This window comes from Thamnophis elegans, chromosome 8, assembly GCF_009769535.1.
Source record: "Thamnophis elegans isolate rThaEle1 chromosome 8, rThaEle1.pri, whole genome shotgun sequence".
NCBI lineage: Eukaryota > Metazoa > Chordata > Lepidosauria > Squamata > Colubridae > Thamnophis > Thamnophis elegans.
The window spans coordinates 46,428,680-46,446,368 of NC_045548.1; the positions used below are offsets into that span (position 1 = coordinate 46,428,680).

General features: G+C 37.4%; 2 protein-coding genes across 4 annotated transcripts in view; both read right to left on the reverse strand.

Annotated features, from left to right (window-relative positions):
- Positions 1-5,676, reverse strand: part of UBE2W (ubiquitin conjugating enzyme E2 W) — a 29,241-nt gene extending 23,565 nt beyond the window's left edge. The window contains exon 1 of one of the 2 annotated variants that reach the window (XM_032223070.1): positions 5,435-5,676. Coding sequence is in view for 1 of the 2 variants with exons in the window: in XM_032223069.1 (XP_032078960.1) it covers positions 5,482-5,496 (15 nt within the window). In the remaining variant the exon portion in view is untranslated. The remainder of the gene's footprint in view (positions 1-5,434) is intronic. The other variant, XM_032223069.1, reaches the window with a different exon arrangement.
- A 3,686-nt stretch (positions 5,677-9,362) lies between these two features.
- On the reverse strand, positions 9,363-17,367 carry ELOC (elongin C). 2 transcript variants are annotated; one of them, XM_032223339.1, is made up of 4 exons: positions 17,276-17,367; positions 12,358-12,400; positions 11,169-11,312; positions 9,363-10,048 (listed from the first exon to the last, which is right to left on the reverse strand). In XM_032223339.1, exons 2-4 carry the CDS (start codon positions 12,359-12,361, stop codon positions 9,858-9,860), a joined length of 339 nt encoding a protein of 112 aa, XP_032079230.1. In that variant the 5' UTR covers positions 12,362-12,400; positions 17,276-17,367; the 3' UTR covers positions 9,363-9,857. The 2 variants fall into 2 exon arrangements, with proteins under 2 accessions (XP_032079230.1, XP_032079231.1); XM_032223340.1 differs by having other exon boundaries at positions 17,242-17,315.
- Between the last annotated feature and the right edge of the window lie 322 nt (positions 17,368-17,689).

Sequence of the window (17,689 nt, forward strand, 5' to 3'; positions counted from 1 at the left end):
TTTACTCTATGGTTACAAAAACATTCTCTTTATTATATTACCTATTTCTGTCTAATTATCAAATCTGTAAGTCATACTTGATTATTTTCTGCGTCTTACAAAAAGTCTATAAGGGGCTTGCTTCAATTCAACAGTAAATATCATGTCTTTCCTCTAATGAAATAGATAAATTTAGCTATCTTTGCAATCTTCACCAACCATTCCTCTATTCAAGGTAACTGGAGTCTTTCCATTTTTGTACATTTAATATTCTTGCTGGAGTTGTATAAAAATAAAGTTCCATGATTTCTTTTCCAGTTCTTTATCTATAAGTCTCAAAAGTAATTTCAAAAGCCCAGTCTAGCACAATACCAATGAAGAAGATAAATAACAGCTCCCAAAAGAAACCACCATGGCTGCATAAAGAACTCTCTGACAAATTGAAAGACAAAAAAGGTAAGTATAAAAAATGGAAAAGGGGGGGGAGGGACATAACTAAGGCAGAATATCAGCAAATAGCCCGAGCATGTAAAGATGAAGTGAGGAAAGCTAAGGCTCACAATGAAGGAAGACTGGCCACAAAAGTAAAAAAATAACAAAAAAGCTTCTTCCAACATGCTAAAAACAAGAAAAAAATTAAGGAAACAATTGGTCCATTGCTGGGAGAAAGTGGAAAGAAAGTGACAAGCAACAAGCTGAAAGCAGAACTATATAACTCATTTTTTGCATCTGTCTTTTCACAAAGGGATAAAACAGTCCAACCTATCAAAAACAGCACCACAAAAATCAGATTAGGAACACAAGTTGAAATAGGGACGAAAATGGTAAGTGAGCACCTGTCTACCCTAGACGAGTTCAAATCACCAGGACCGGATGGATTACACCCCAGGGTTCTGAATGAACTGGCAGATGAGATCTCAGAACCACTGAACTATATCTTTCAGAGATCTTGGAGCACCGGGGAAATACCAGAGGACTGGAAAAGAGCTGATGTGGTTCCCAACTTCAAAAAAGGGAAAAAAACCAGATCCAGGAAACTACAGACCTATCAGCCTGACCTCAATACCAGGAAAGATTCTGGAAAAGATAATCAAGCAACGAATTAGCGAATACCTAGAAGCAAACAAAGTAATAGCCAAAAGCCAACATGAGTTTGTCAAAAACAGATCATGCCAGACTAATCTTACTGCATTCTGCATAATGTGACAAAATTAGTGGACCAGAGGAATGCCGTCGATATAGTTTACTTGGACTTCAGTAAGGCATTTGATAAGGTAGACCATAACCTACTACTAGATAAAGTAGAAGAATGTGGGTTAGACAGCATCACCACCAGATAGATTCGTAACTGGCTGACCAACCGCACTCAACGTGTAGTCCTCAATGGAACTGCATCTTCATGGAGGGAAGTATGCAGTGGAGTACCTCAAGGCTCTGTTTTGGGCCCAGTACTGTTCAACATCTTCATCAATGATTTGGATGAGGGAATAAAAGGGGAACTCATCAAATTTGCAGATGACACCAAGCTGGCAGGAATAGCCAACACTCCAGAAGATAGGCTGAAGATACAGAAGGATCTTGACAAACTTGAACATTGGGCACTATCTAATAAAATTAAATTCAATGGTGAAGAGTAAGATTCTATATTTAGGCAACAAAAATGAAATGCACAGGTACAGTATAGGTGGTACCTTGCTCAACATTGGTAACTATGAAAGGGATCTTGGAGTCCTAGTGGACAACCATTTAAATATGAGCCAGCAGTGTGCAGCAGCTTCCAAAAAAGTCAACACAGTTCTAGGCTGCATAAACAGAGGGATAGAATCAAGATCACATGAAGTGTTAATACTACTTTATAATGCCTTGGTAAGGCCACACTTGGAATACTGCATTCAGTTTTGGTCACCACGATGTAGAAAAGATGTGGAGACTCTAGAAAGTGTGCAGAGGAGAGCAACAAAGATGATTAGGGGACTGGAGACTAAAACATATGAAGAACGGTTGCAGGAACTGGGTATGTCTAGTTTAATAGAAAGGACTAGGGGAGACATGAGAGCAGTGTTCTAATATCTCAGGGGTTGCCACAAAGAAGAAGGAGTCAAACTATTTTCCAAGGACCTGAGGGTAGAACAAGAAGCAATGGATGGAAACTAATCAAGGAGAGAAGCAACCTAGAACTGAGGAGAAATTTCCTGACAGTTAGAACAATTAATCAATGGAACAGCTTGCCTCCAGAAGTTGTGAATGCCCCAACACTGGAAGTCTTTAAGAAGATGTTGGATAGCCATTTGTCTGAAACGGTATAGGGTTTCCTGCCTAGGCAGGGGGTTGGACTGAAAGACCTCCAAGGTCCCTTCCAACTCTGCTACTGTATTGTATTGTATTGTATTGTAGTGTGTTTTGTGTGTGTGTGTGTGTGTGTTGAAGACTTAAGTAATCCTTGGCATTTATAATTCTTTGGTTTCATCAGCTACTTAAAGGATGTCTTCAGATCTTTGTTGCTCATAGATTTCAGTGTGAAAGTATATTATTTTAATTCTGTAAATCATTTTTGAGGAGCAGACTACAACTTCAATAATTCTTAAATACTATTAAAAGTCAAATACTGAAAGAGTTTAGCAGGCATATTGACTTTAGACCAACTGATGGATTAGGATGATTTTTTTAACATATCCTATGCACCAAGATAAATAAATCATTTATCAGATGTAAATCACTGGCAATATTTACAATTATAGCATTTGCTAACATTATTTGGAAGAACAGCATTTTCAGTTTCTAAGACACTTGAGGTACTGTAACAGCTTGTTAAGTTCTTTAAACTTAAAAAACCTATTATTACTTTTTATATATAGTTATCAATAAATCAATTCAATAAGCAAAGGTTAAAAAAAGTGTAAAATAGAATTAGATATTCCTATATTATCTAGATAATGGGAGTGTCTTAATTTCTGTAGCAAGAATGTCAGTGGAAGTGGATCTCCGATTACAATTTATACAACAAAAACTATTTAGAATTTATTGGCTACATTTGTATAGAAAGGACAGTCAAAAATAGCATTTTATTGCAGATGTAGTAAAGGTAATCCTTTTTTAAAACAGATGTTTTTACAATGTCATAGCTACATTTTTGGGAGAAAGTAGTGGATTATATAAATATGATTGTGCAAGTAAAACCAAAATTCTCAGATTACATATCTAATCCATTGAATTTCAAAACTGGACAACAAATTGATTTTCTATGCTCTTACTAAGGGCAAAGACGAATATTGCAGTACTGGAAAGAGAAATTCATGTTCCTTTTTACTCAATGGATTGAAGACCCGATTGCACTTGCCATCTACGGTATATGGGGATTTCCTATAGATATAGGCTTTGCATGGACAAATATAATGAAATATTGGACTACTTTATACAGAATAAAGTAGGTTAAAACAATCATATAAATGTATCACAACGATATGTCTTCAATATTTACATTAGACAAGTATATAGAATTGTAACTGTTTATTGTTCTAAAAGACACATTACATTTTCGTATTTTTTCACTTTTTGTGAAAGTACTTTTTATGTGTGTTTTTTCTCTCTTTGACAATATATGTAACATTATCACTATTATTTTGGGGTACTGTATTGTCCTTTTTATTAATTCAAAAAGCAATAAAAATAAATACAACACCGTAGAAAACAGTTATGGTGATATTTTTCAATGGATAAGGGGAGAAAGCAAATGGGCTATTACAAGAAGATTTGCCATGGCCAATTAGCTGACCAGCAGGAGGTTGACTTCCTAATTCCAACATAAAGGCAAAACAGAAATGTCAGTTAGAATTTCACAACTCATACATACTTGTTTTTGAATGTGCATGCAATCAAAGTGTCTAAGACAACAGTAATAAACTACTTAGTGGGGAGAACAGATCATCTTGGACCTATTTCACTTATGTCCACCACTCTTTTGAACTTGGCTCCGTTGATGACCCTGAAATCCAGGGATTACATTGACATCCCTGAAGTCAGGGTAATTTATCTATGGTAGGTGTCTTCAATCTTGGCAATTTTAAGCCTTGGTGGATTTCAACTCCCAGAATTCCCCAGCCAGCAAAGCTGGCTAGGGAATTCTGGGAGTTGAAGTCCACCAAGGCTTAAAGCTGCCACAGTTGGAGACCACTGGTCTATGGACCAGACAAATAATTAGAACTCTATCTTCATATGGAGAATGATATATCCAATGGTAACTGCAGTGGGCTACTGTCACTCCTTACAAAAACAAAATGTGCCATGATTAACCGGGGGGGGGAAAAAACACACACACACCAAGACTTCCTGACCTCTCCCTCTTTCTCACATGCAAGCGCTCCATCAAAAACTACTACTCCTCCAAACTTCCAGAGCAGCGAAGAAAAGGGTTTCTTATCTCATTTCATGAAGCAAGGACAGGCCTGCCTCAGCCAGTAGGTACCTTTTATTGCCCCTTCCCACATTCACCTATGATGGCCAAATATGGCTTTTTCAGGCTCCTGCCTCCGTGTGTGCATTTTTTCCAATGAGACAAACTGAGACAGGAAGATCATTTTATTACAATTTATCAGAATATTCAGACAAAAGGGATTCCACATTCAAAGAGGGAACCCCAATCTTTATCTTACATCCCCTTTTACAGTCAACATAACAAAGAAACCTGAAAGAGGAAAGTTGATTGGATAGGGTAACAGCATACATGTTTATTAAAATGAGGTCTGAGGGGGAATAAATTGTAAGGAGAAAGGTTGTTTAGGGTTCACAAGATAAGCCAGACCCCAATTTGTACTAACAAACTTTTCTTTTCAGGATTCTAGTCTCCAGCTTGTTCATCAGTTTAGGAACGTTAAAAGCTAATAAATATTGAACATCACTTTAAAATAAAGAATATAAATCAGATTAAAATACAAAGTGACTATGTTAGTTGGCAAATAATAAAACCTATGTTATTTGCCCCTCACCTACCAACCAAGCCAGGCCGAATACAGCCCCAAGTCTTCGAAAACCACACCTAGGAAAACAGCCACCTGCTCTCTCACCCGGCGAAGCCCAACCTCGCCCGCCGCCTCCGTCCACCCCCGCCTTTCTTAAGCTTTCGAGCCTCAGGACAGCCCGGCTTTTCTCTCCCCCGTCTCCTGCCCCTTCCTCAAGCCGCGGAGACGAAGACGGGGAGGGCAGAGCTCTCTCTCCTTCCTGGCCTTGTCTGTCCCCCACCCCTCGCCCGGCTTCTCGCCCGTCCCTTCAGGACGAAGTTCCTCTCTTTCCCCAACCGCTCGGGCAGGAAACACCAGAGCAGCTGCCAACCGCCGCCGCTTCACGGAAGTCAGCGCAGGCGAGAGGGGCGAGAGCCTCCGGTCCAACCTTCACCAACTCCTGCTTGACGGCAGAGCGGCTCCCTCAGCTCCGCTCTTCTCCCTAGTCCCGAGAGAGTCACCTGGGGACGAAGGGACGCGCCACTCCAGTCTGCCGCAGGCTGCTCACCTGCATAGACGCCATGATGGATCCGCCTCCCCACACGGTCCGCTTTCGGCGCCGCCGGCCGGGACCGGGAGAGACGTAGGGCGACAGCGGCGGCGGCAGGAACGCCGGCACTCTTCCTCGGTCGCTTCCTTCTCCTCCTCGCCTCTCCCCCCAACCCCCTACGGGTCACGTGGGAACTCCGGCCATCCCGTGGAAAGCGCGCATGCGCCCCGAAGCCCTGCCGTAGTCGGTGCCAGGTGGGCACGGGACGTCTTCGAGCGGGTTGTAAAAATTCTGGCCTTCCTTAAAAAAAAAAAAAGATTCAAAAGCCAACCGTAGCTCCTCTCGTTACGGCGTCAGAACTCAGTAAGGCCGTAGGCCACGTGCGTGCTATGCTGGCTTCCGGAGTGTAGGGTGCCAGGCGGTTTATTAAAAAATAGGTGTGTATATCTTCGTGGACGCACCAGACATCGCATGCCCTTTAAGTGTTTTCTCCGACTACAGCCTTGCATCTGGAAGGAGTGTCCAAAAAACCTCACCGAGGAGGTGAGGTCACCCATTGTAGGGCTCGACTTAGTAAGCTTGGAGGAGAAGCAAACGCATTTTGGTTGCCACCTGGAATCTCGTCCATATCTCCAGCAATGACATCACAAGTGACCTACGTTTCAGATACAGCATATAGTTAGATAGACCTACCTTCAAAATATGTGCTTACATTTGACAGGCTATAAAAATAGCTTTCCGTTTATTCTAGACAAAATATATTATCACAGAATAGAAATAATAATAGAGCCAAGGTGGCGCAGTGGTTAAATGCAGCACTGCAGGCTACTGCTAGATCAGCAGGTCAGCGGTTCAAATCTCACCGGCTCAGGGTTGACTCAGCCTTCCATCCTTCCGAGGTGGGTAAAATGAGGACCCAGATTGTTGGGGGCAATATGCTGACTCTCTGTAAACCGCTTAGAGAGGCCTGAAAGGCCTATGAAGCGGTATATAAGTCTACTGCTATTGCTATTAAAATAATTAGCTTAGATAATGTATAGGAAATGAAAACATGCCATAATAAATAACTTTGTTTTCCGGTAGTGCCTAGTTTTTCGTTATTCAAGGAAGGTATAATCTACAAGTAAGTAAAATCTTTCAAATATACCTGGACAAGGAATTTGAAATCCTAATGTTTTTGTCAGAAATAAATACATGATTTTAACAATTCATTAAAGCTTTGAAGTACAGAACATTTGCTAATGTGGCACATGATATACAAAAACATAGGTTAATATGGATCTTGAACTTGACATTTAAAAAAAAGCATTTGCCATAATCTTTATTGAAATTCCACTGGCTAATGGAGTAATTTTGTGTAGTGATTAAGGCATTGGGGAGATTGAGTTCTAGTTCCACCTTGAGTATGAAACTAGCTGGATGATCTTGGGTCAGTCACTCATTCTCAGCCCTAGAAAGTAGGCAACGGCAAACAATTTCTGGGAAAAAAATAGCTAACAGCAGGGTCTAGCCTTTGTACTAGGTATGGGAATCAGTACAAGTTCTCTTAAGTTTTCACGTTCTGCAAACTGTTATTCATTGTTAGGTTTGGAATACAAGAATTGCTAAATCCCGTTTTCCTTTTCAAGTTTTTAAAAAATGTTTGATTTCATTTTTTTACAAATAAGATACTTTATAGCTTGTATACTAATATGCATTCAAAATGTCCATTTCACTCTTTTAAGTAAATCAATAACATAACATACAGCTCATAATTGTTTTCCTTAGAACTGAAGTGCCATTAATGATGGTGCAATATATTGCTAACATGTTAATAAAATATGATTTTCAAACTTATTTTGATATATAGACATTACATGTATGGCCAGGCAGTCAGCTTGGGGTTACCATTGACTCAAAGGCCCTAAAAAGTCTATCTGAAGGAAACAATTAAAACGGATCGGAAGCATAATTAATTTTAAATATCTATTAAATTACCTTATTTAATACTAATCTACAACTAATCCTGTAAGCATATAATTAACATATACTGTCACTACACACTGAGTAAAGTCTAATAACAATAGACTAAATTTGGAAAATAGTATGTTTCATGAGACAATATGTGGTTCCACTTCAGTATGGGAATACATCCCTATGAATGTTTTAAGTGGAATAGTTTTTCAGTGTAAAGTATGTAGAAATAACACTTAGCTTTGTATGTGTAGAGACAGCTTCCTATCAGCTGTAGACCTGGATGATTCAAATTTTACCAATTTCACATTTCATAAATAAATGAATATTTGAACATCTTACACAATTAACATATTTCTGTATTTCCCTCACAGCATAGTTGTTCATACCTCTTACCCAATGTAATGGAAGATTTATATTCACATTCTTTTGTTGGGCCAGTTGCATGGCAACTAACATTTGCAGTAACAGGAGACCACCTCACTATGAGCAGTATACCTTAACAGATTTATTCCAGTTTCTCCTATCTTCAACGTATGCAAAACTAGAAACTACTACTGGGAGCATTTGGAAACAAAACTGAATGATTTACTTTTTGTTTTCACTATGCACCTTCCTCATTTTTCAAAAAGAGAAAGAATAATCCTGAAATAAAACACATTACACTATACTTTCTGAATACATGGACAAGTGAACAATATTCAGAATAGATTTTTAAAAAAACTTAACTTGTGTATGACAAATAGAACAGGAATACTGGCCTGGAAAATCAATAAATCAAGAACAAATGGATTAATGTAAGGTTCTAGACCAAATTGTGCCAGAAGGTACTGTTACTGAAAATATCTACTTGGACTGTAAGTAGTATTTGCTTATGTTTACTTGCATCAGTTCTAAATGGGGAACTAGTATACGCAAGAGTTGAATGTTAAGTTCAACTAGAAAAGCTGGATCTCTAGATTTTCCCCCACCCAATATCATGCCTTGTCTTGGCCTGAATAAATACATTATGAAAAGCCTGGTGCAGTTGGAATGGTCTGATTCATGTTCAGAATAGGATAGTAGAAAGTTCTTTGAAACATCCTCATACCACTGTAGCCAATCAGCAATATCCAAAATGAACTTAACAAAACTTATTGTAACCAGTTCTCAAACACAACAAAAACAATGGATAAAAATAGTATTTAACTCATACTCTACTTTCCAGAGATTATGTATAAACTGCTACATAAAATAATGCCCTAAGATATATTGTCCCGTAACATGTGCCTAGTTGGTTCAATCTGGCAGGATTGGCATATCCCAGGCTCCATTGATTAATGCTGTATTTTGGGACCCTGAAAGTATGTCTTATGTAGCAGCATCTATACTCTGAAATAAGGTTCCTCCCAAGATCTGAACAGCCTCACCCTAATGAGATTTCAAAAGGCCTTAATGATGTTGATCTTCATTAGGGATTTGGTGAGGATGGTTGATGTATGTTTTTTCCTTCCCTTGTATCCATCCAAGTTTGTTTTCTCTATGTTAATTTCTTTGATTTTTATTTTTTGTACTGTATTGTTATGTGTTTTTAACAATTTGTAAACCATCCAGAATTGCTGGGAGTCAGATGGCATATGGATTTAATAAATTATTATTTACTGCAAATAATGAAGTCCAGTTATAATTGAAAATCTTATTATTCAGGATGAGGTTTGCTCATGTTAAATTGAGATGTGTCATTCTATCACAGTCCTCTATTTTACATTTGACAGTATAGCTGGGAATCATCATTTTATAAAGCCTATAGATAAATTTATAAAGATTACTAAAAGTAAAGAAGAACTGGAAGTATGGGAAAAGCCATAATAGATTACTGTGTAAATGTAATGCCTACCAAGATTGAACATACAAGTAAAGTATTGCAACAAATGTGTTATAAGCATAGTTATATACCATTTTTACAATTACAACATAAGTCCATTTTATTATTAGCACAATCTGAGAATATGCTAACATAAAATTCCATCCTCCACTCCTCCCCAACACATTTGTAGCATACCCCAATATTGAGCATTCCAAGTGAGGAAGTCTGATTCATCCCCGGAGGGGATTCCATCTTTAACTCTGAACTGTTCTCAGAAAGAAGTAATTTCAGCAAATTCATAGCGGTGATAACATAATTATTTTTTTTGCTGAAGGATAAGGCAAAGGTCATGCATAACTTGGCATGTTTATTTATCAATTGGTAAGAAGTCCGTACTTGTGTAGGCAGCAAAACAAAATTGAGCATGAATGGTTCCTATGCAAAACCACTGTGAGAAATATCCTTCACAGTGATGAGTACAGTTCTTGGCCAAACATATAAAACATGCTATACGAAAAAGTTGCTAACTAAACATATGTATTAAATACTGGAAGGGAAGGGGGGTGGTTTACATTTTTATTATAATTTATTCTATTTAACAATCTAAGAAGTTTGCAGCCATCAGCAGTTCCAGTGCAATCTCAGGTGCAATTGGAAATTCAGGAATCTCTGTGGAGCTGTTAGTGTAGCGAACCTTATAGGTGAAATACATGCATACTTTAGATAAGACGTGAGAAGGAATCTCTCTGAAATTCACTTCGTTTGTTTCATTTTCAGCAAACTGCCCTGTGCACATAAAAAACAAAGATAACTCATCAGTATTTTTTTTGACAAAGGTTTAATTCAGAAGTATGTGTGTGTTGTATTTGTATGAATATACATATAATTTAATGAAACCACTGCTACTTGAACTTCTGCATTTTAGATTTGTTGTCTTCTTTATCTTTTATAATTATTTAAATTTGATCAACCTGAACAAATTCAGAATGAGTTTTCAGATATAATCATTTGACCTTAGGAATTTTTTTTAATAAAGCCTGTCAAACCAATCCTTATTGCAACTTGTTTTAATTGTACCATTGGATCTAATCAGAAGAAAATCAGTTAACTTTTTGAATATAATGCACTAATAAATAACATTGCCCTTTTCAGGCACTATTTTTACAAACGCATACACACACACTGCACATTCACCTGTACATATAAAGAAAGCTGAAAACTGCACTATTAAAAGTTAAGTATTTGTCATAAATTTGAATTAAAACTCATTTTGATAGTTGTTGATTATCTGTGAATTTTATTCCTAGAATAAAATTGTAATAAGCATGATTGAACATATGTGAAATATAAATGAATGTGATATGAAATATAAGCTCCTTCGCCTCATAAATCTGGCTTGTAGGAATCCAAATCTATTTTATAGATTTAGTGGACAGGGCAGATAGAATAATACATTTGTTAGGAAATGGCTACAGTGAGGAAGGAAAACTCATCCTATCAGTGATATCCCTTGTAACAGCAAATACACTCTCAGTCTCTATAGAATTGTACAATTATTATTATTAGCAGAATGAATATGGACATTATTTTTCCATAATGTATATAATTGACCCAAATTGGTATTATGACTAACTCAAAACTGATCCCCTTTCAAAAAAACAAAAACTGATCTATAGAAAAGTATCTAAAGCTTAGAAACTTTCCTTTGGTAATACTGGAAAATCCCTATGATTCCAAGACCATTTTCACTTTTGTTTGGGCACATAGTCTCTGACTGAAATTGAAATACTAAATTCTACCAAACTCTACTGTTCTTTTTGAGAAACTGATTCCAAAGATTACTCTACTATTAAAAGACCAAAAAAAATCTCAATCCCAGTTTTTCAGAAATGAGTGTTATACAAACCTGGGCCACTTAACATTGCCTTTATTGTTCCTGATGTGAGCGCATGCTCTCGTTTAACAATGAATTCATGGCCATCAGAAGATATCAACTTCACATACATAGCATCAGGGCCTTCACACCCTCCATATGTTTTCTCTTCTCCATCTACAATATGGAATGAATGAAGAATTTCAATTTATGACTATTAGAAGGTTTAACAATTAAATAATAAACAATGAATTTATTATATATATAGTTTGGTATGGAGAACCTGTTTGGTGTAGTGGCTAAGGTTAGGGTTAGAAACTAGAAGGCTGAGTTTCATGCCTTATGCATGAAATGTAAATGGTTACTTTGGGCAAGTGACTCTCTCTCAGCCTAACCCACCTGATAGGATAGTTGTTGGGGGGGGGGATAGGAGGAAGGAGGGGTATTATATAGGTTTGCTTCCTTGAGTTAAGGTAATAAAAGTGGGATAAAAATCAAATAAATATATATGAGAATGGCAGCAAGTCCAACATGTAAATATGATATTGAGTTATATATTGTTTGTGATAAATACTGTAAGAGTTCTTATCTCAAGTTGCTTTAATACTAGGTGGACACTAATCTACTAACCTGAAATATTTCAAAATACTATAGCATTCCTTGGTAGTATTCAAATCTGATGAACTTTAAAAAGGCATCCTTATCAACATTTTGAGATCATTATCGTACATACTTTATAACAGGAAATAAATTTTAAAAGATAAAATTTAAATATAGATAATAATTCCAGTACACTATAAAGCAGAATGAAGTCTAGTGTTTTTTATTATACCCATCCTTCCTACAGGTACTGGCAATCTTTGTTTTTTTTAAAAAAATATTTCACCTGTCAGAATAACAATTTATCTCCAAATAAGGTGAGAAAAAACAATTCTTAAGTTTTAAAGGGGGGGGGGGAAGGCATTGAGGAAGTGATACATATATCTAAATAATGTAAGATTACAAAGTGTCATTTTGCCATTCAGCAAGCAAAACAAGCCTTAAAAGATACTTCATGACAAACAATTGCAATCATAATTAATATATTAATTACTACTCTGAATTGTCACCCAAATTTTCATTTAAACATGACTGGAAGTAAAATTAGCACTTTTATGATATATTGAATATGTTCTTAATAAGCAAAGATACTTCTAAAGGATATTTTTGTCAATATCCTTACCCATCTCTTCTTAACAAATGCCTTTGGAGCTTTTAAACAGGATCTGAAAACAAATGGAAAAGTACATACATATTCAAGTTCATTATGAAAAAAAAAATTGTCTAGTGGCAGTACAAGGTCACTAACTACAGTCCTTCCAACAGTTGGTAGTGACATCAAAGAAAAACATGATTTAGCTATGTTTACTGTATTATATTAAAATACCATCTATAGCAATGTGTTTACATTACTACCTCTTAATTTGAGGCCAAGGTTATCTAAGGATCCTTAATGCAGTTATGAATTTGACTGGCCAATCATATGCCTGGCTAAAATCTTATCTAGATACTGTATCCCCAGAAACATTTACAATAGATTTCAATGTAGTTCATTTACAATGTCACAGGCAACCACAGTCACATGATGACTACTTCACTGCTAGCTTCTCACAAAGTGGGGAAGTTAGCAAGGAAAGGTGCAAGTCACTCTGGTACATTGTTCTCCTCTGCAGCGAATACTCTTGCCTGTGTACAACCTCTCCCAGCCCTCTCAAACCTCCACTAATTCACTCCCCCAGTTCCCTCATCTCACCCACAGCATGAGCTAGGCCTCCCAAGCCCTCCCAGCCTCTGTGCCAACTCTGGGCTCCTTACCTGGGACTCCCTCTGCTTCCCCCTCAACAACCCACATGTCCTCAGTTAACATAATAGCCACTGGACCTGGGATTACCACAGGATTGCCATTGCTAAATGATGATCATGTGACACTACATTTTATGATTGCATCGCATAGCAATGGCAGTCCCACTCTCAATTGCTGTCAAGAACTATTTTATACTATATAGATTATTTTATAATGTTATCTGCAGATTAATTAACTAAATAAAGTTTTTCCTGAAGGACTTTTAATAGACATTCAAATTATCATGGGAAATGTTATCAAAATAAGAGACAAAAACTGATAAATGAGAAAATGCATACCCCCGTTTCCCTGAAAATAGGACCTCCCTAGATAATAAGCACAATCAGGCTTTTGAGTGCATGCGCTAAAATAAGCTGTCCCTGAAAATATTGCAACACAGCAGCAGCCATGAAGTGACCATGCTTGCCGTCTCCTGTACCTCAAAAATAGTAAGACCGCCTCGAAAATAAGGCCAAGTGCTTATTTTGGGGGTCAATATAAAATAAGACCTTATCTTATTTTTGGGGAAACATGGTAGCTCAGGGTTGAAATGACTGGATCTTTGGTGCTCTCTAAGCTTGGTTGTTTTCTTGCAGATGTTTCATTACCCAAACTAATAACATCATCAATAACAAGCATGTCAGATGATTTAATTCAGTCTTCCAGAACTTAATACCTATCAGATACAATCTAAAGGCCAAAGATAAGTGTCTAGAAAGGTTCTTTCAAGGTTGACTCATCCTTCCATCATTCCAAGGAAGATAAAATGAGGACCCAAATTGTTGGGGGCAATACGCTGACTCTGTATACTCTTAAAGAGGGCTGTAAAGCACTGTAAAGCGGTATATAAATCTTAGTGCTATTGCTATTTAAAACATCCATGGCATTGCTTGCACAGAGCCAAGATGGTAAAATGATTGGATTAAGAGTGCCTGGGTTCTTGTCAGAGGTTACTTGGTGACTGTAGCCTATAGAACATAGAATATCAGCATTAGAAGGGACCTTGGAGGTATTCTAGTCCAACTCCCTGCTTGAGCAGGAGACCCTATACTATTAGCCAGGTAGCTGTCCAGGCTCTTCTTAAAAGCCTCAAGTGATAAAGCACCCACAATTTCTGAAAGCTAGCTGTTCTACTGATTGATTGCCAAAATTTTTTATAAATTTTATAAAAGCCTATATAAATATAGTCTTCATTCACTCTTAGCCCAATCTATTTAATCAAGCTGTTATGTGGATATAGGATAGTACACTTCACCATAAAGTAAATGGATAGATACTCAGCCAGTACAGGAATTTCTTTCACATACTGATATTATTTTTATTAAAAAACATGTAACCTTGGCCAGATGTAACCTTGATTTTCAGAATAAATCTTACTTTTGGCAAAAATACTGCCCAAATTATCAGAATACAAGTATGATAATTGCCAATAAGGAACAGTTCATATTGTATGTGTATTCTTACATAAAGTGTATCAATATTATATCTATGTATTTACATTGCTATATAAATATAGATATATTCATTCTTGAATTTACAAGTATATTTTTCAGGATAAATCCCCAATCCACACATATTGGATGACACCTCAAAATTCCTTACAGATAAAAACATAGTAATGATTAGGAAATTCTCATTCTAGGCAGCATGGCCAGAAGTAATAGCAATAGCAATAGCAGTTAGACTTATATACAGCTTCATAGGGCTTTCAGCCCTCTCTAAGCGGTTTACAGTGTCAGCATATTGCCCCCACAGTCTGGGTCCTCATTTTACCCACCTCGGAAGGATGGAAGGCTGAGTCAACCTTGAGCCAGTGAGATTAGAACCGCTGAACTGCAGCTAACAGTCAGCTGAAGTGGCCTGCAGTACTGCACTCTAACCACTGTGCCACCTTGGCTTTTGTAATGTTGTCAGCTGAATACTGTTAAAAATCCTGAAGGTATACAAATACTGTCCTCATTTAGAAGACAGAATTGTCTGTCTTACCCTCTATACTATACAGAGATAGTGATCTTATTTAAAATTGTAATACACATAGAAAGAACAGAACTTAATTGTTTAACTTTGGTTAAGTCTGTGATGTGCCAAGTTGGGAATCAAGAACACAAGCCTTCCTATCAGCTAATTCCATGATTTACGTATTGAATAAAACAATTAAGATTAAGAAATGCCTAATCAGATTTGGAGATTGCATGATTGCTTTCTCTGTTGATGAGTATACCAACAAAACTGGCACTGGACAAAGAAAATTACTTTGAATGCCATTTGCACAAAACCCTTCACCAATTTATTTGAATGTTTGGGAGGTATTATTCCTGTAGAAAGGCACTACTACCTGACTAGTTAATCTAATTTTGCCCAAAATTATACATGTTGCCTTTTAAAATATGAAATCAAAGATGTATGGTCAAAAAGCCCAGATCTCCTGAAAGTGGACATGCTTCATCTCATTAGAAAGCTACATTGTGTCTTCAGTTTCGGAATTATCAGATAAACATTTAAAAAGTTTTAGTTATTTTGGGCTGCTCATCCTAGTCCAAAAGAACTGTAAAATTCTTGAATTAGTACTAGAAGTAATAATGCCAACTAACCTGGATAGTTTTTAAAAGGATTTGGATAACTTCATGGAGAACAGATACATCAAGGGCTTTTAACTTGAGACTCAAATACCTCTAAAATACCAATCTTAGCAAATGGTGAAAAGGATAATTCCTCTATATCCTGTTTGCAAGAAACCTACAGGCATGGCTTGGGCATTGGGAAAAACAAAATGATACACTTGGACTGACTTGTGTTTTTGAGATTTTAGATTTCTAAATCTTAAGTTGTAAACAGTTGCTAATTTAATCGGAATCAAAATCAGTTTTACCAAACTGGATCTGAAAAGATTTGTTTTTGTTGCTTGTGCACACACAAAGTGAAACTACATAGGTGGCCCTTCCTCCAATGGTACCATTCAGATCGATAATTCTTATAATTTTTATCTAGCATGACAAAGGGCTACATTAGCTGGACAATTTGGGGAAGTTGCAATCCTAATATTTTATTCATTCTTAGTGTGCTCCATATTAAGATAAGGCATATAGGTGTGATTTGGTTTTGATACATAATTTATAGCTGTACCTAATTTCCTAGCATTATATCTACAGTAACAGTCAGTTTGGTGCAGTGGTAAAGGCACCAAGCTACAAAGTGGAAAACTCTAGTTTCTAGTCTTGCCTTAGATACAAAGACAACTGTGACCGAGAGACAGTCACTTTCTCTCAGTTCTTAGGAAGAATGCAATAGTAAACCACTTCTTAAATCTTGCCAAAAAAAACCTGCAGAAATTTAGGCAGTTGGTAGCAGTCAACACTGTCTGCAAGGCACATGTACATTATAATCTGTATTCTTATTGCATGGATCATATTTTAAATCATGTTAAAAAAATATGGGAATTGTAGGAAGAACAGTTTTTTAAAAAGTGAGGGAATAATATTACATTACCAAAGCTACCAGGCTTGATTCCTAAGATTTCAAATATACACAAATATAAACAAGATATTATGAACATCTTGCTATCAGAGTGGCTCATTTCATTTTAATCATAACGGGGAGGGGGGCAGAGAAGAATGCTAAAAAACAGAGGAAATAAATGATAGAAAAAAAATATGTGTGGCAAAGTCACCCCAAGAGAAAAATCCATCCAGGAGTTCACAAATAATGAAGAGGTTGAAGCCTACAGGAAAAAGATTGACATAAAGTCCTCTTAGTTCTTACAAAAAGGGAAGAAGGTGGAGCAACCCTTACAGGGTGCTTTTCAGTTGTCTAGATAGGTAGCAGCTCTGAGAATAAAAGTATTCTCTGTCCTACTATCCCCATTGATATGTACTCATTTTATGTGATTCATGGCCATGTTTTACTTATTTGTACCAATCTCATTAGTTCATGTCTTTACTAATACCTGCTACCTTGTGCATGGTTGACAAATAAATAAAATAAATGATTTTCAGGGGGTTCAGGGAGGAAAATAGAGACGGGGGTGCTTTTAAGAGGGCATCAATACATCCTATCAGAGGCAATTTCCCAATGCAAGGTAAAGCACCGTTGGGGAAGGCTGATTGAAGAGATTGAAGCCCGGGATTAAGTCACTTTCCGCCCAGCATCGACACCAGCCCCTTCCCACGGCTCTCGGCTCTCGAGTCCTCGTGACGAACAAAGCACGCAAGAAAGAAAGTTGTCTACCAGGCCGGACGCTGGTCGCGCTCCAACAACTCACCGCTCCCCAGCCGCAGAAATCCGCCAGGCAGCTTTTTAGGCACGACACCACTCCAGCCGGGACAATCCTCCTCAGAAACCACTTCCTGTAGGTCACCGATAACGATTTCCGGTTTCCGAAACGCAAGGCGTGGAACAAATACCATAGATATATAATATAGAGTAGCCCGCTATGGGCAGCAGCAACTGGGGCAATCTTTTCTTCAGTGGAGGGCGCGACGTTTTTACTAACGGTTATTGTAAAATGCCGACGAATGGTCCCTGTACAGATTTAAATTATTACAGCTACGTCAAGCTTGCCCACCCTGTGAAGGACACTGGGCCACCCTTTGAAAGCAGAGCAGCACCTGTGTCTCGGTTGCTTTATCTGACACTCCCACCACAGTATGTATATCAGGGGCCCCCAAACTTGGCA

Bases quoted from the DNA above. Each gene is read 5' to 3' on its own strand.
- ELOC (XM_032223339.1), bottom strand. The intron at 10,049-11,168 runs GTTTGTATAACA...TTATGTGCACAG, and splicing joins GGCAATGTTAAGTGGCCCAG to GGCAGTTTGCTGAAAATGAA.